Source organism: Misgurnus anguillicaudatus, chromosome 3 (genome assembly GCF_027580225.2).
Source record: "Misgurnus anguillicaudatus chromosome 3, ASM2758022v2, whole genome shotgun sequence".
Classification (NCBI taxonomy): Eukaryota; Metazoa; Chordata; class Actinopteri; order Cypriniformes; family Cobitidae; genus Misgurnus; species Misgurnus anguillicaudatus.
Window position 1 is genome coordinate 42,296,527 of NC_073339.2, and position 19,695 is coordinate 42,316,221.

General features: G+C 35.1%; 1 protein-coding gene and 1 non-coding gene across 2 annotated transcripts; both read left to right on the top strand.

Annotated features, from left to right (window-relative positions):
- Nucleotides 1–4,597: 4,597 nt before the first annotated feature.
- Nucleotides 4,598–7,315, top strand: LOC129445506 (uncharacterized). Its single transcript, XR_012369030.1, has 2 exons — nt 4,598–4,711; nt 6,181–7,315. It is a non-coding gene; the product is annotated as an uncharacterized protein (transcript).
- A 10,051-nt stretch (nt 7,316–17,366) lies between these two features.
- Nucleotides 17,367–19,226, top strand: LOC129445507 (single-pass membrane and coiled-coil domain-containing protein 3). The gene is made up of 2 exons (XM_055206704.2): nt 17,367–17,482; nt 18,029–19,226. Exon 2 carries the CDS (start codon nt 18,038–18,040, stop codon nt 18,710–18,712), a length of 675 nt encoding a protein of 224 aa, XP_055062679.1. The 5' UTR covers nt 17,367–17,482; nt 18,029–18,037; the 3' UTR covers nt 18,713–19,226.
- Nucleotides 19,227–19,695: the final 469 nt, after the last annotated feature.

A 19,695-nucleotide genomic window follows, 5' to 3' on the forward strand; every position in this document is an offset into this window, starting at 1 on the left:
ACCATCACAGTTGTATGCATTACAACAAACTTTTGTAAATTTTACAAATCTTACCTGTATACAGAATTTCTTTGATTTATTAACTGTTTAGAAACTCTTATTTTTTTAATGGTAAAATGCAGATGTGATTGCCAGAAAACCGCCTTAAAATACATGAACATGTAAACAACTTTTTGTATTTCATTAATTAATATAATTTTATTCATATTATAATATATGCTGAAAACCACTATAATCTAGTGATGGTCGTTTCGTTTTCGAAGCACTGCTTCATGAGGCTTCGAAACATTTACGAATCTTTTGTTTCGAATCAGTGGTTCGGAGCTTGTTTCAAACTGGCCCAAGTCACGTGATTTTAGCAAACGAGGCTTCATTACGTCATAACTGTTTCAAAACGTTTCGAAAATCCGATGGTTCACCACTAGGGGGAGTTGATCACATGACCAGTGTCTAATATGTTTAGGTGAACTCCGGTCAGTTTTTTATGCAAGTTCATAAAACATTTATCCTTCTAACTAATAACACTGCCATGTTGTCTAGTTTTTGTTTATAGACAGATTTAATGACAAAAATGTGCATAATTAAAAGGGTAGTTAGTTTTAATGATTTGTTTGCCCTAAATAAAACTAAAAACACATAATACACTTTTAACTATGTACTTAATTAAGTAAATAAACATATTTTAATACAAATCTTGCTATTATTTTGTCAAAAAAAAGTGTAAAATGTTTGGACATATCTGCTTTACGCTTTTTTGACCAGCAGGGGTCGCCAGCGTGTGTGGTGTTTCGAACTGCTTCGAAAACCGAATCAATTTTCGAAGCAATTTGTTCAATTGATTCGAAACTTCGAAAAGCTTCGTTTCTCCCATCACTACAAAATACCATATAGATAATTTATTATAACATGTTAAAAATGTTATAATATAAAATTTTTAAAATTGCCACTTTGTAGGAGGGGATGCACCCTGCACAAGAGGGGCCAAACAAGGGGTCTTGCTGAAAAGTTTAAGAAGCTATTGTCTAAATTTAATCATTTTAGTTCATAATAATTAAAAAAAAAATATTTACATCAAGTTCTATGCTATTTTCACACCCACTGATGAAGACATTTCCTTAACTGTAAATCACTTAAAGAGCTGATCCTAGAGAAACAGAAGACAACAATGACATGGATTTGATATAAGATCACAATTTAGTCAAAGCTTCATTAAATATGTATATAAATATTGTCAAACACTTATTTTATTGCATCCACAGGCTGTTACATTCACTACACGTGGTTGAAAGGCACATCCCAGATAGCATGCAAACCATTGAAACAAAGTTAAAAACAGTTGATTTGTCAATGTTAACTGCATTGAATCAATATCAGGTTGTCACCCTCCATTAATATTGAAAAAAATATTGAGATTTCAACAAATCACCATTATTGTGATCATTGCTTTAGTTGGGTCCTTGACTCTTGACATTCACTAAGTTAAATCTTTCTTTTCTTTTTTTAAGTGTTTGTAAACACATATGTAGAAATGCATGTGCATTGGAAAAGAAAGATATGTTTAAAAGTTAAGTTGAAACTGATTGCTTTTTATGAAGAAGTCAAGATTGTATAAAATTAAGCTGCTTTACATGATTATGTTGATCCATTTTTGACATTTATAATTGTTTTGGTTTGTAAATACACTGTGACAAGACACACAGAAAAATTGCTGACACATTCAAACATCATTACTCATCCTACAAATCTCGACAATGGTGACAATCATCAAACAAATTCATATAAAACGATCAACTGCAGTGCATGCTGGGAGTTATAAATTAGTTTAGTACTACGATGATACCCAGCATGCACTGCAGCATGAAGCTTTCTTTTGTTGATCGTCACCATTGATGAGATTCATTGACCGATTCATGATGTCAGAGATAGATTCAGTAGTTTAACTTTTCAAATGTGTTTTTGTAATTCTCGAAATAACAGACCTGACACTGTTTTCAACTAGTACTGTAAAATCCATTTTTTGCATAACTTTAACAGTATTTCATTAATATCATTTAGGTATATCTACAAGAATTAAACTACTTGATAACATTAGATCTTTGTTTTCTTTGCAATAGCAGATGCATTCTAAAACACTGCTTCAGCAGCCAAAGAAAACTTACCATTAAAACACAAGAGTAAAGGGCCCAACTAAAGCAAACACTGATCACGATAATGGTGATTTGTTGAAAATTCAATATTTTTTCAATTTTAATGGAGGTTGCAAACCTGATATTGATTCAATGGTATATTAACATTGACAATTCAACGATTTTTAACATTGTTTCAATGGTTGCATGCTATCTGGGATACCTATCTGGGATGCGCACATAGAAAATATAGACAGGTAAACAGGTAGAGTGAGTCAAATACTGTATAAGGAAGTCTCAACACTAAGGTAAGAATAAATCACCTATGGTAGTTATATTGTTTTTTATACACTTATTTAAGGAGATAAATGGTTTGAGGTGAAGTAAAAACAGTAAAAGATCATGAAGTTTGTGATAGTAATTCAATGTAACTTAAACTATAAAATGTAAATTATGTGAATCACATAGTGATACAGGTAAAACTTTTGTAAACACAGGTCACTATTCTTAGCTCCTTACATACACTGTAAAAATGCTAGGTTGTTTCAATCAAAATGGGTCAAATATGAGAAATTTGTGATGCTGGTTTATAAATCTAGATTTTTTTATTTCAAACCAATTACTACAAATAGCATTCATGTAAAAGTGATTGCAAAATCTACTTGAAAAGAAGTTATATTTATACACAATAGCATATTTATTCAGACCTTAACACTAATTGCGTTTAAAAAAACTAGTTTAAACTTTTGATTGTCACCTTTGTTGAGTTCTATACACTACTTCATGATAATGTCAGAGATTAAATCAGTAGTTCAATTTCTTTGAGGGTACTTGTTTCGTAAACGTATTTTCCACTCTGGTTTAAATTGTAATTTGATATTACATTATTCCTATAATTCAACAGGGAGCCGATATATATAACTTTGAAATAAATAAAAAGTGTTGAGCCCACCATTTTATTTCACTGATGCTGCAAAAATACACGAGGAACTAAAACCAGCTGAGTTTGTTTTATCCTTCTCTTTTCCTAAAAAGTTCAAAAGTTGACTGCAAGCTTAAACCTAATCAACAACAGATAATGTTATGAGTGTTTAAACCTCTAAAAAGTTAAACAATTTGCTTTCTCAAGAATATAAGGGGCTTTGGAAGGCTCAATGCATGACATTATCATCTGGGCCAGTCAATTAGCTTGGCCTGCTAATTGTTTTCTGGCACCACTTTAAAAGGAAAATAATAATAATAATAATTCTTCTTAGTTATGTAACAGATTAGTTAAATTTCATAATGTGTCAGTAAAATTTTAGTCAAAAAAATTTCAGGACGTTTTTAAGTTCACTCCACTTTGAGCCAAGCAGCCCACACCTACACAGTTTAATAAAAAAGAGCAGGGATCTCATTTATAAAATGTGCGTTGGATACTTACTAAAAGTCTACATATGCACAAAAGTCAAAAATGGCAAACGGCAACAACTATTAAGACTTATAAGACAAAGCAATGGTCCCTTTATAAATCACAGATCACCTGCAAGAGTGCGTACATGAATCTTCCTTAGATCCCACCCTGCAAGCCCATTCTCCCGTCAAGTTTGTTTTTATAGATCACAACCTTTGCGTGGGAACTGGTGTATGCACGTTTCCGGCCCCATTTTGTGTGAACGCACACTTTATACTGTAAATGAGACCCCAGATACTTATTACAACCCAACCAAACCTAACCTAAACTAACTTAGTTCTTATCATCATACAAACCTCAATCCGTGAACACACAAACCTTAATCAAGGTGGTTGACATCAAATATTGTTAGTTAAAAATTAACTATAAATACAACAAAACAGCATAAATAAAACCATTAAGCACTAAAACAGCAATCATTTTAATAATATTTACCCAATGCTGCATTGCTTTCAGATCCTACTATTTTTAACAAACTTAAAGTTGTTATTTTTCTCAGCTTTAAATGATAACTTAATCGTACTAATTATCAAAATATCAAAATTTTATAACCCTACTCTGAAGCCACCGTGTGACTCACAATAACCTTTTTTAGTAAAGTGAAGTTTAAAGTGAGCTTCATATCTGTGGTTTGCAGGATGAGTAATTATGTCTAAGTTTGTACACATTTTTTTCTGTTTTGTTGCAATGCAGGCTGAACATTATTAAACACCAAAATTGTGGTTTGTTGGAACTGCAATCTTTTTTTACATTCATTGAGGGACCCAAAATGATAATATCCCTTGCTTTCTGGGGCAGATATAACATAACATCTCATCAGATTTATTTTAAAATCAAAACCCATCTTTATTACATCCTTTTGAAATTCTGAACAAAGAGTGCAACAAAAAGAGATACATATCATATTTAAATATGCATTTAAATTAGATAACATTTAAATAGGAACTAAGAGTTAATGATTTTACTGGGTAAACATGCCCCCACCTCACATCATATTGAAAGTGAAAATAACTTTGTGGCACATAAAAGCTGTGCAGGCAGTTGTTTTAACAGCTCAAGGATCAACATCATCAGACGTCTGAATCACCACCAACACAGACACAATCTCACACAATCATCAGACTAAACCTAGGTGAGCAACTTAAATAAATTTGTTATTTTTTTTTATATTTTTCACACAGTTTATCTTATGCTAGGTACACTGTAAAAAAATCTGTAGAAATTGCAGCTGGTTTGCTGGTAATTTACCGTAGACTTAAATTTATGTTATTCACTGGCAACATTTTGTTCAAAGTTAAATGAACATTTAACATTTACAAGTCTTTGTCTTTAGAGAGTAAAACTAAAAAAACAACGTCAAACAAAACATTCTGGGAAACAAAATCTGAAGCAAAAAACAGAAAAAGGTTGATGATGATTTCTGGTTCCCAGAATGCTTTGCATGAGGCTGTTATTGTATAGTTTTATTCTGTAAAGATAAAGACTTGTTAATATTTAAAATGTATTTAACTTTGAACAAACTCTTGCCAGTGAATGACATGGATTTGGTTCTACGGTGAAGTACCAGCAACCCAGCTGCAACAACATTAGTCCCTTTCACACATACAGTCTTTACTGGTAATTTACTGGTAAATTGCCGTTAACATGTCATGTGTGAACAGAACCTTTCCGGTAAATCAGTGCTCCCAATTTACCAGTAAGACAGGTTGTAAGATTAACGGTAATTTGCCGGTAAGCGCTGTGTGTGAACGAAAAATATAGCATTACCGGCATTTAGATGACGTCAGACCGCGCTGACAGATCGGGCGGGCCAATCAGAAAGTTTTTTATACAGGTGACGCGGTTTCCCCCCAGACTGTTTACGGACGTTTCCACACACATGTTGCTTAAAAGTCGAGCACACCTGAAGTTAACATCCACATTTCTTCTCCAAAGTTGTTTATAACAGCTTACCATGTAATTGCCAAATTGCCGACGTCCTTAGCACAACATCTGTGAAGCCTAATGTGCAAACGCGCAGGTTCCGTTTGACGCCGCCTAACGCAATGTTGTTTGGTCACGAGCAACTTCGCGACCGTTTGCCACAGATGTGAAAACAACAAAATACGGATCGTGGATATTAAGTCATAACCCGCCGTTTACAAATACGACACGGACGGAGCTCGCCGGCCGCGCGCCACAGGTAACTTCCGCTTTCTCTCCGAGTTTACCAGTATTTTGATACTGATGTGTGAATGATGTCTTACTGGTAAAAAGACGGAACGTCACTGCATGTGTGAACAGCACATTTTTGTGTTTACTGGTAAATTCATTCTGGTAAATTCATGGTAATTTACCAGAATTACTGTGTGAAAGAGGCTATTGTAATTTCTACGGATTTTTTTTTACAGTGTAGCGTTGAGTGACAATGTTTCAGTGTCATGTTTTAACACCTGTGGGTGGGACTCATGTACTGTATACATCAGCAGTGTACATTTAAGTAGTGATTTTGTTGTGAGATTTACAGTATGTGTATAAAGCTGGTTAAAACTGTAATATAGTCAAAAAACTTTTTTAAACTTACATTGTGTTATAAAATCATTGTTTCTCTGTTAATTTAAGACTCTAAAATAAAAATGAATTGGAGCGAAATCTTCTACCCTGGAAATCCTGAAAGAAAGGAAAAACTTATCCGCAAAAGTCAACAGTTTATAGACCTGATGGAAGACAACTTCACTGCCACCAATGATCTCGTTGAGCTTCTTAATGAGTTTGTAGGATTGTCCCTCAAACCCGTCATCCTGAATGAAAAAAACACTCTCAGGGAGAACTGTGATGTATTAATTAAATGCATCCGTGAGATTCAAGCTGAGCTCCAAAAATTTGATAAGGAGCTGAAGGAGAAGCTGGATCCTGCTGTGTATGAGAAAGTGAAGAATATAGATTTGGCTCTGGAATTTAATTTGAATATGCCTGAGTATGCAAAGGTTGCAGAAGTTGTTTTTGGAGTTGCTGGATGTGTTTCCAGTGGAGTTAGTGGGTGTGTAGCTGCTGTTGTAGTTTGTTGGCTAATTAAAAGAGAAAGTGTTCTGGAAAAAACATCATTCCAGTTTGATCAAATGGGATCAATGATAATTTCAGCCCTTCCGACTGGGGTGGTATTCTCAGGAATTGGTATAATATTTGGGGCAATTATGGGGCGTTTTGAGCGTGATAAGCTTGAAAAAGCACTGAAAGAGTATGACGAGGCACTGGATAACTTTAAACCAGCGTCTAAACAATATCAGTATAGCATAACCGAAGCCAGGATAAGAATTGACCTAATGAAAGAAAAAACTAATCCTGATCCTAATTCTAATAAAACCTAATAATATTAGGTTAAAAAAAAGATTTCAATTTAATAAATCAATGAACATAATGAAAAAAAATAAATAAATGGAAATCCCTCAACAAATTGGTTTGCCTCATTTGTTTTTACACTATTGGAACTGTACAACAAAACTTAAAATTTCTGATTTAATTCAAAATTGTTGAAGGAAATTACCTTCCATGATCCACAATGTATTACCAAAACTGATGATGTTTCTCGTTGATATGTGTTGTCTTCCAGTCACAAAATATATATGTTTTTTCTGTCAGAAATTTTTGCTGGAATTAAAACCTAACAGTATGATTACAACCTCATTTAAAAACGTGGTAATATAATGTGCTTATGTGTACTTCATTTCATGCATTTAATAAAATAGCTTGATGTTTGTATCACTGTGTATCTTTGCATTTGCAAATGTCTTTACTATAAAAGAAAAAAATGTAGCTTTTCCATTTTAGGAATACTCAATTTGCCTGTTTAAGTCATTTTTAATAATGAGGGGCTTTTGAGGCCCTGCAGAAGTTTTGACATGCTCTGGAATTGGTCTTTTTCAGTTCCTGGCTTAACATAACACTTTATTCAACACAAATTTTGTACAATAATTTGTAAGTAGCAGTTTTACATGTATTTTTAAGTAAATAATGTTTATCCATGCATGTAGTAAAAATACATTTTAAAAGTTGCTGAAATAAGGCCAGGAAATACAAAATAAACATTTGTTTACAAGACTTCCCAGATAGCATGCAAACATTGAAACAATGTTAAAAATCGTTGATTTGTCAATGTTAATACCGTTGAATCAATATCACGTTTGCACCCTCCATTAATATTGAAAAAATATTGAAATTTCAACAAATCACCATTATCTTGATCAGTGTTTGCTTTAGTTGGGCCCTTTACTCTTGTGTTTTAATGGTAAGTTTTCTTTGGCTGCTGAAGCAGTGTTTTAAAATACATCTGCTATTGCAAAGAAAACAAAGATCTAATGTTATCAAGTAGTTTAATTCTTGTTAATATACCTAAATGATATTAATGAACTACTGTTAAAGTTATGCAAAAAATTGACTTTACAGTACTAGTTGGAAACAGTGTAAGGTCTTTAAACACATTTAAAAAGTTAAGCTACTGCATCTATCTCTGACATCATGAATCGGTCTATGAATCTCATCAATGGTGACGATCAACAAAAGAAAGCTTCATGCTGCAATGCATGCTGGGTATCATCGTAGTACTAAACTAATTTATAACTCCCAGCATGCATTGCAGTTGATCGTTTTATATGAATTTGTTTGATGATTGTCACCATTGTTGAGATTTGTAGCGTGAGAAATGATGTCTGAATGTGTCAGCAATTTTTCAGTTTGTCTTGTCACAATGTATTTACAAACCAAAACAATTATAAATGTCAAAAAATGAATCAACATAATCATGTACAGCTGCTTAATTTTGTATAATCTTGACTTCTTCACAAAAAGCAATCAGTTTTAATTTAGAAACACATCTTTCTTTTCCAATGCACATGTGTTTCTACATAAACACATAAAAACACAAAAAAAGAAAAGAAAGATTTAACTTGGTGAATGACAAGAGTCAAGGACCCAACAAAAGCAAACACTGATCACAATAATGGTGATTTGTTGAAATCTCAATATTTTTTCAATATTAATGGAGGGTGCAAACCTGATATTGATTCAATGCAGTTAACATTGACAAATCAACTGTTTTTAACATTGTTTCAATGGTTTGCATGCTATCTGGGTTGTGAGCACAGGTTGTGGTAAGAATTTGCTACAGAAAGATTTTACGCACTTGAGGAATGCACAGCACTAGATCAGGGATGGGCAACTTTGATACTGACGAGGGCCAGCATTTTTCTCCTTTATACCAAGGGAGCCAGAACCACACACAAAAATTAAATCATTCTTAATTTTCTTTATTAAGAAACCACAATATACAATGAACTGGTCTTTAAAGATTTTAATATAAAACTTAGCAATTTTGCTAATTCTAAATCATAACTTTATTTTCAGAGGAACAAAGCATTTCAGATAAAACTTCTTAACTGCATTGCTTTAACATCTGTAACAAGCAAGGCACTTTAATATTAGTATAGAGGAGTTTCTCATCCGGCCCTCAAAGAACAAAATTATTTAAAATAAATAATACATAAATTCAAAACAAAATATATAAAAATGTTTATTACAATGTATTTTACCTTTCAAATCTGAGAACAATTCTGGCCCGAGTCCGACCCATCACCCAAACCAGTGGCATTGTTTTTAACCCAACTGGACACAAATGTAAACTTACGTGTGTGCAGTCTGCAGCCCGGTGGCTTCGCAAGCAATTTGGTGAGCTGCTCCATTTGTTTACATGACGGTGACACCAAGTTAACCGCTAAAACGTACATGTCTGTCTCAATGAAAATTCACCTATCGCCAGCCACACAATGTCCAAGCGCTCTTGGCAAACAGAGGAGAGGTTTGAAAAGGACATTAACACACATAGTTGAGGGCTTCTCAAGTCCGTTCGGCAAAAACACATTCATTTTAAATAACCCGAGACCTGATTACTGTACCCGACCCGTGTCCGAGGCACGCATGAAACTTTTAGACCCAAACCTGATCGGATCTCGGGTCGGATCTCGGGTTTTCGGGCCTCTTCTTCACATAAGCCCAAACACGGGACTATATGCTTACTGTGACGATCCGCGGGACCTTGCACCCCCTCCTGGTTGGGAGGTTTTACGTCCCAATACAAAAATCATAATTTTAAAAGTATTTGATTAAGTATAATATGGTCCAGCGGGTCGTATAAAAATTTACCCTGGGCCGTGTGCAGCCCTCGGGCCACCAGTTGCCCATCCCTGCACTAGATTGTGAAGCACCTAGATCCTAAAATATGCCAGTGCCAGATATGTCTCCAGATACACATCAGTAAGTTCTTTATCTAAGGTATGTTCATAAAAGATGCTCAAACATCTTATTTTAACTGAGGCCTAGTCCTAGCTTAGTTCTGAAGATACCAACTAGGGTTGTGCCGATAGATGATAGTATTGTGTATCGACGATCTTCAGACATATCGCCAATGGCAGGCTTTCATGGCGGATAGGTCATGACGATAGTTGGCGAATAGTTATTATTATTATTATTATCATCATCATCATAGTTTTATATTAACACCCACAATGCATGCTTTTCCTCACATGAGGGTTTGTGGGCTTCATTTTACGCCGAGAGCTTGTAAAGAGAGAATTCCTTCTTGCACGTACCTGCACTTAATGCGCGCGTCCTTCTACCACTAAAGCCGAAAGTATACTAGGGACGTTCGCGTATGCGCGCCGTCCGCATGACATCATTTTCGTCATCAGGAGGGTCCGCGGCCGGCCGCGTGGACCATCCGCGTGCAGCCCAAAATTTGAGACCGCACGGACAGTGCGCGTACAGTCCGCGTACGACAGCGCATGCGCGTGAAAATATTTAGACAGGACACTCCACTATAAACAATTATACAAAGGAAATAGACAGCATTTGCACACACACTATCGTTTTTCTTCTTTAACTTTTACTTCTTCCAAGAACAGAAAGCTGTGAAGCATGTTTGTTTGATTCCTGTTCTTTGTTGTCTTGTTGTTTGTTCTAAACTGTGTTTGCAATGGTGGATCAGTAACTTTTCTTCACCTATCCTAATGTTTTAATGTACTGTAAATGTCTCCAAATCAGTGCTGCCCTGACAGCCTGTTACACTAATAATTTGAATAAGAAATCATTTGTATTGCGTATAGTGTCGAACGCGGCCATCCGCGTGTAGCCGCGGGGACTATATTCGGAAAGCTTCGCGGACGCGTGCGCGCGCGAGCCGGACGCGGAAAAAAACTATACCAGGGCCTTACCCTGGATTTCCACCGACTGCGGAGCGGCTGCGGAGCGGCTGCAGATCGGCTGCGCTGCGTTACAGCTCCGCACTCCGCCGTCTGCCAATACCCACCGGATCCGTATTTGTTGCAGAGTGGCTGAAGTGACGAGGACCCGTGAGTTCTCGCAAATTCACATGAAGATCGCGCAATATCTAGTTCTGTCTCCGCCCATTATGACGTTGAATTATGACGTTATTACAATCCAGCCTAGATCACAACACGAGATCTCGCTAATTCAGGTATGATCACGCGATAAAGTCATGGCTCCGCCCTGCGGAGCTGTCCGGCATCCGTCAAAAATAGAAGCTCTGCGTATTTGTGCCGGAGGGCTGCGGATGGCCGGATCTGTGACGGATTCGGAACGCAGTCAGTGGAAATACACACATTGAATTGAATGGAAACCGATTGACTCCGCCGCCGTTCCGCACCGGATCCGCAGCCGCTCCGCAGTCGGTGGAAATTGAGGGTGATCCAGTGCGCCGCGTCATGAGCAGCTGCGCTTCTCTCTGTCTCACGTGCACGCGCTCTCGCATCTGTCCGAAGTCTAAACATAAACCTAAAGTAGTAATCCTTATGTATTTGTTCAGTTTAATGCGTTTTATGCGAGCTGCGGCAAACTTTACTTTTTGTTTAAAATATGACCCGCTGCATATTAGCGCCTCACTCTCGCGTACGTGCAGAGAGCTGCGCTCTGTCCGAAGTCAGATCACTAGGTATTAATCCTGTTTATGATATGCATTTCAAGGAGTTGTAGCAACACGTCCCTCGTGTTTAATATATGATTGTGTTTAAAATATGATCGCGTTCCGCTGGACCGATGCGTTTAAAAAGGCACCTCATGAGAGCACCACTGCTTGACACGTGTAGTCTTCTGCAACACCACTAAACCAATGCATTGAATTGTTTGTATGTGCGAGTAAACTACTGCCCCGCCCCCCGATAATATCGTGTATCGCCGATCTCACAGGCTGACGATAGGACGATCTGAAAATAGGGCATATCGCCCAACACTAATACCAGCCAGATAGCAAACATTCAATCAATGTTAAAAACCATGTTCCAAGTCATCATTTAGCCCCATTGCTGAGTATTGCTCCATAAAACTTTAGTTTTCCAAAGAGAAAATATGGCAACAGTCTTATGACTGTGTATATTCTTATTACTTATACAAATTTTTGAAGAGTTTCGTTGCAAAACGAGATAAATCCATTTTTTTTACATTTTTCTCAAAACATGTTTATTATTACGTTATCATGTTATTATTTTGTTTTATGGTGCTTCTTAGCTGTATTTTTTAAGTTATGAAGGTTTAAATCAAAACAAACCAACTGCAGTTGCATTGAAATTAATTGGAATGCACAACCAAAAAACGAGATTTCTGAACAATTAAAAAACGGTGGTTATCTCGTTTTGCAACGAAACTCTTAATTTGAAAAAATTTGTTATTCTACTGTACTTATTCAATCTCTAACATCATGAATCAGTCCATGGAACTCAACAATAGTGACAATCAACAAACGTAAGCAATGTAATGCATTTCGGGTATCAACAACTCATCCATGACTCCCAGCATACATTGCAGTAGATCAATTTATTTGAATTAATTTGATGATTGTCACCATTGCTGATGTTTTTAGGATGATTGATGATGTCTACGTTTGTCAACATTTTCTTTGTTTGCTACTGCATTTTTAAAGCAAAACACTTTTTAATCAGTTAAAAAATAATACATTTTTATAATCTTGAACAACTTGAGCCACCATTCACAAAAAGCAACCACCCACAGATTAATTGATCAATATTCTTCTTTTTTTCAGCACACATTGTCTTTTTTAAGCACATACAGTTCAAACACTGAAAATTAATTAATTAATCTGAAGCAAACACTGATCACCATAATAGTGGTTTGTTGAAGTTTCAATTTGATTTTTACTTTGACAAATCAAGAAGAAAACTTTTTGTTACGTAAAATGACATCCCAAACCAAACTCCAATTCTAACTCCAAGCGTCCATGGTTTTAAAATAGACAAAACATGGAAAACCTATATACTAAATAACATCCTAAAGCAAATCCCCAATCTAACCTCAAACCCAAGTGACAATGGTTTTAAAAACAGAAAAAATGAGAAACCAATACATAAACCGACACAACCAGATGCACTGTAAAAATTGGAATTTAGCTTATGTCTTGCGCCCCTTTTCACACTGCTACTATTTATACACATTTCATAAAAATGGTTTGGATATACAGTATGTCAGGGCTCTTGACTTAATGTTCGGTTTTCATTTTAATCTACTGTAGAATAAATCTGTATTCATATTTTTTTTAGCAAAAATTTAAAGAAGTTAAGTTTGGGTCACAAAAGCCATTTGTTTATGTTGTTCATGTTGCTGCTGCTAAAACCATCTATATTTCATGTACAAATGACACCAATCGTAGGATGCCTGTATAATCTAACTTCTACTAGCAACTAAAGATTCAGATAGAATTGTGCAGCTACTTGTGCCTCAAAGATATTTGCGCTCTGCAATTAAAAAAGGTTTTCAGTAAACTCAAGGCGTTACCACCAAATGAACTCTGCCTTTTTACCAGTAAAACTGATGTTGCAATGTGCTAATGCAAGCTGTTTAAAAGGTATAGAAAGAGAAGTGATTTCTAGGGTAACCTGTAAAAAATGCTGATTTAAAAAAATAAGGAACATTAAAACAGAAGTTGTTCACATATTTCTTCATATAAAAACTGATTTCATGATGATGTAACGCCATTACTTTTGGTTCCTTTTTACTCATGATTTCACTCTTCTTAGGAATCACATATGGGGCATCTGAATGCTCAATTCTGATTGGTTGACAAACAGTGTGTATTTTTCAGGGAGATGGACAACTATAGCCCTATATGCACGGGATTAGTATTATATATATATATTAACCTAATATGATTTGGTACACACGACGCCCTTAAATCTGCACTATCCAACCAGTTCACACCTACAAAGTGGCAATTTTAACAAGCTATACTAAATTATCTATATGCTATTTTGAGCTAAAACTTCACATATGTATTATGGGGACAACAAAGATTTATTTTACATCTTAAAAAGTCTTGTGAAATGGCCCCTTTAAAGGTACAAAAGTTGTCACTTGGACGGTCACTGTAAAAAAAATCTGTTGTTTTTACGGTGAAATACTGGCAGCTGTGGTTGCCAGAACAACTCTGCAAAAAATACAACCCAAAACCGCAAAAACAACACCACCACAGTTGTATGCATTACAGCGAATTTTACAAATCTTACCTGTATACAGAATCTCCCCGATTCATTAACTGTTTAGAAACTCTTACCCTTCAATGGTACAATGCAGATGTGATTGCCAGGGGGCCGCCTTGAGAATATATGAACATGTGGACAACTTTTTGTATTTCATTAACTAATATAATTTTATTCATATTTTAACATATGCAGAAAACCACTATAATCTAGGTGATGGAAAAGACAGCTGCACAAAGAAACAAAGTTTGTTGTGAAATTATTACAAATTGTTTTCTAATTATTTGCCAACAACTTGAAAAGCCTCAATGGTTACTTAATTCCTTTTTCTTTTTTGTAAATTGTGTTAGTGGGTTACACAGAGCACTTATTGATGATGAAAGGGGTTGTAAAAACAGGTCTCCAACATTTCTTTACTGTTAATTGGTTTGATTTATCCACATGAAAGTTGTGATTGACTGGTAGATACAGTAAGAGAAAAATTGGTTTAGTGTCTGGTGTTTGTGGTCTTCTGCAATTATAGCTGTTGGGCTAGAAAGAGTTTTGTAAAGTAATGGTTTTGGGACTGGTTAAAAAGTTTTTTTGACACTTCATATTCATATTAAGATTCAACCTACAAAGCTCAATAGTGGTGACCATCAAAAAACAAGGAAATCTACCATCATCACTTGATTTAATTTGTTTCAGCTTCTTAGACCATAGCTTATGTGTATTGACACATTATTCTAACAGTCAGAGAAAGCTTAACCCAAAAACGTACGAGCCAAGTGCCCCATTTCAGGAAACGATCACCATAATGGTGACTTCAAACAAACCAAATAAAGTCAAACTGGTTTGTATTAAGTGTAGATGTTCATGGTGTTTGTGTTTAATTCTCCTCTGTTGAGATCTTGAGCGATTGGATGTGATTATGTTATATCTATACAGTTAATGTTCATCTAAGATTTTGTCTGTAGTTCAGTTGTACTTGTGTTTTGACTGCTCTCTATTTCATCATTAATGTTCATTCATCATGTCATTATTTAAGTGTCACTTTTTAACTCTGTAACATGGACTCATAGACACTGAGCCATTGAAAACTTACCCTGATGTTGTTTTGTATTTGTTTGTATGATACAATCTTTGTGTATGTCCACTGTCTCTTTTTGAGTTGTTGGCAAATAATTAGAAAACAATTTGTAATAATTTCACAACAAACTTTGTTTCTTTGTGCAGCTGTCTTTTCCATCACCGGGATTATAGTGGTTTTCTACATATTTTAAGAAATGAATAAAATTATATTAGTTAATGAAATACAAAAAGTTGTTTACATGTTCATATATTTTTAGGGTGGTTGTCTGGCAATCTCATCTGCGTTTTACCATTAAAAGATAAGAGTTTCTAAACAGTTAATAAATCAAAGAAATTCTGTATACAGGTAAGATTTGTAAAATTTACAAAAGTTCACTGTAATGCATACAACTGTGGTGTTGTTGTTTTTACGGTTTAAAGTTGTATTTTTTACAGAATTGTTTTGGCAACCACACACTCTAAAAAAAAAATCTGTAAAAAACGGATAATGTCCTGGCAGAAAATTACCGGCACTTTTCCGTTACGTTTACAGACACTTCCGTTTTTTCAACAACTGAACATTCTGTAGATTTATAGAACACTGCCCGTAGATTTACAGAACATTTTCCGTAACCTTTAGGGACACTTCAATCTGCCTATGAAACGCAACAATGGTGACAATCAACAACAAAGCTTCATGTCGCAATGCATGCTGGGTACCAGGATTGTAGAAAACTTTTTCTTAACATTTACTCTCACCATTGTTGAGATTTGTATCCAAAATGTTGATGTCTCTGAAGCAAAAACCACAGCTGACAAATTTTCAGCCATCTTATTCAATACATTGTGTTTTTAGATCAGCATACAGTCTCACTCTTATACATTTCAGTTCATTATTCTTATTTTATCATTTCATATTTAAATGTTAGGCAGCATAACATTATAACAACTAAGCTTATATGACATCATAGAAAATTCTCCTTCCTCAAGCAACAAACAAGTTGTAATTGCTACAAGCAATACATTGTTGCAATGCTAAAAGAGCAGAGTCAGATCTGGAAGGTCAAGGGACAAAAGCCTAACTAAAGGGAACACTAATCATCATAGTGGTGACTTCAAATGAATCTAAAACAAACACAAACTGGAGATTTAATGTGATAAATGTTGTGGTAAATATCCATTTGACTTACACGTCACGTCAGAAATAATATTTGTCTACTAAATCACATGTGTGGATGCTGGAATAGTTTAACACTTGTATTTTGTTCTGACAGCATTTCTTTAGAAGTTAAATATCATCCATGTTAGTTGTAATTTTAGGTTTCAAACAGAGATGGTGATAGAGAGGCAAAAGTGAAAGATTGCAGCAGGGGTTATTGTACCCATAATGCAACATGTTATTAAAAAAACGGATAAATGCCTGTAAAACATAAATACGGAAAATTCCTTCATATTTACACAGTACTTTGTCAGTTTTTTTACGGATTTTTTTTAGAGTGCAGCTGCCAGTATTTCACCGTAAAAACTACGGATTTTTTTACAGTGTACCTTTAAAAAGGTCCTAATATGTAACATTTGAGGTACCCTTATGTACCTCTAAGGTACCAATGTGTCCATTTGAGGAACCAATATGCACATTTTAGGTACAAAAGTGTACTTTTTGAAAAGGTACCACGCCAGTGACAACTTTTGTATCTTCTTGTACATTTTTTTCTGAAAGTGGAGTTTCATGGTTCAATAATAGAAGGTTCAATACGTTTAATGCATGTTATAACAGATGTGTTTGTGTACCTCTATACATAAAACTAAACACTTTGCTTTCTCCAAACCATAAAGGGCTATGCAAACCACTTGAAATGAAACCAAAAATCATTGTAAAGAATCTAAATCAGAATGTTCAATATAAAGGTTTGGTTTTCATGCTTTATGAATGTAAGGTTACACAATGGGCATTTACAGTGTTTCATTGTATACATGCAGTATATAAATCAAAGGCAACATTCTTTTAGGTGCATCAGAACATTTTATCTGATTTAAATTTACAAAGCACAACCCTGACATCTGAAATTGTGAAAAAATTAAGGTACACATTCAATGCATTTAAATAAAATTACATTAAAATGGAAACTAACAGTAAAGGTTTTTGTTCTATGGAAAGAGGAAATCTCTCCCCCCTCATACATCATATTGAAAGTAAAAATAAATTAAAAGCTGAGTAGGGAGTTGTTGTATGACCAACAGCTCAAAGAATTAACATCATCAGACATCTGAACCACCAGCAACACCGACAACATCTCAGACAACCGTCAGACTAAACCTAGGTACAGTAAGCAAAAAAAAAAAAAAAACCTTGAATACTGATCTTATAGCATAGCTTAAATGTGTTAACTGAAAGTATCACTCTGGAGGTTTACTATGCCAAAAGTGTACATTTTGTGCGACAAAAAGAATGTGAACTTTTTATTAATGTTACTGCCTTCTGAACAGTTTTACTGATTTATAAAAAGTAAAGTACTGATGCTTTATGATTGGATGAAATATGGCATTTTTAAAAAACATTATTGCACATTAAAATGCAAAAAGCGATGTCAAAGCAAAACACGGCTGAATCTGCTCAAAATACTGGGGCTTTGCCACTGAATAAAATGCTTAACTGAACTAGCTGAAGTGGCTTTTCTGAACTGTAAATGATCTTTTTTAAGTAATGTAATTATTTTTACATAATACATACAGTATTTTAGAACCATATGAAGTGGGTCACCCAAATGATGACAGTACTTAACTTGCATAAAACGGAAAATGAGCTTATAAATATGAACGATTATTACACATGTGCAACAATAAAATGTTTCTCTCCTAATTTCCAGACTCTAAAAATGGTTTGGAGTGATCTCTTCTACCCTGAAAATCCTAAAAGAAGGGAGAGGCTTATCCGCAAAAGTCAGCAATTTTTTCACCTAATAGAAGACAACTTCAATGCCACCAACGATCTCATTGAAGTTGTTAATAAGCACTTAAAATTGTCCCTCGGACGAGTCACCTTGAATGAGAGTGCTACTGTGAAGGACAATTGTAATGTGCTAATTCAACGCATTCGTGAGATCCAGGCAGAGATATGGAAAATTGATAATAAACTGAAAATAAAGTTGGACCCTGCCTTGTACGAGGAATTAAAGAACATGAATCTGTATGTGCCACTGAGCATGGCCACACATACACAAATTGCAAAAATTGCCATTGGAGCTGGTGGGATGGTAACCACTGCTGCCGTTTGTTGGCTAATTAAAAGTGAAATGATTCTGGCAAGTGTAACTACCCAGATTGGTGCAATTGCATCAACATCAATCGGAGCTGTTGTGCTTGGGGTGGTGTTTCTAGGGGTTGGTATGATTGTTGAGGCTATTTTGGGGAGTATTGAGCGTGATCAGCTTGAGAGTGCACTAAAAGAGTATGATGAGGCTTTGGAGGAATTCAGGCCAGCATCTAAACAATATCAGAAGAGCATAATGGAAGTCAGGCTAAGAATTGAACTAATAAAAGAATATGTTTAGATTACAGTCTGTTATCTTTCATATTAGCATGAAACTGAATAAATAAACAATAACCCATCAAAAAGTCTAAAATTAGTCATTTGTACAGTATTAAAAATGTGGAAATCTTTTTTCTCTCTTTTTTTGAACAAGAAAATAATATTTGATGTTCAGATTGTGAGCTATTTTAAACATTAACATAAATGACAGACAGCTTTTCATATTGCTTATTTGTGTTGTTTTCTAGTAAAAAATTCTGAATTTAATTTCAGAAATGTTTCCTGGAATTAAACTGTAACTACGATTATGACATGCTAAAAAGATGTGAATTTCTTTGTCCTTTTTTTTCACATTTAATGAAATTACTTGTGGTGTTTGTACATTTTTTTGCCAAGGTTTTATTGTGGTTTGTTGTTATTGAAACTAAATTTTGCTGTCAATTATGTTTTTTCTCTCTTTCTCTCTCTGAACTAAATGGCAGTGGTTGGATAGTGCAGATTAAGGGGGTTTTATTGTAATTGCCGCTGCTACCTACCTTACAAAACAGGCAAAATGTGAACGAGCTATTTTGGTTATAAGTGAATCTTTTGAAAGCATCTGGTTTATAATTTTACCTTGGAATCAAGAAACAATTTCTTTTTATAAATCATTTTTATTTACAAGCACATGTGTTTCGACTTATACCCTGTTTACACGAAGGAAAGACGCATATATTTCCCTGCGGTTTGGCCTGTCATTTACACGAAAACCGTGTTTTTATTACAGAAAACGATTATTTCTAAAACCTCCGGCCAAAGTGGATATTTCTGATTACCCCGGTTATGTGTTGCCGTGTCAACTGGGAGAAACGGGGTTTTAGGTTCTTAAACGTCACATTTTGCGCCAGAAAATGTTTAACGTCATGAGAGCGTCCTTACAGTTTGTTTGGCTACTGATCAATCAGGTATGTTGGCTGAATCCCAAACCGCCTACTTCCATACTATGTAGTATGTAAAAAGCGCTAC

Excerpts from the sequence above, each read along its gene's own strand:
- LOC129445507 (XM_055206704.2), top strand. The coding sequence starts at position 18,038 with ATGGTTTGGAGTGATCTCTTCTACCCTGAAAATCCTAAAAGAAGGGAG.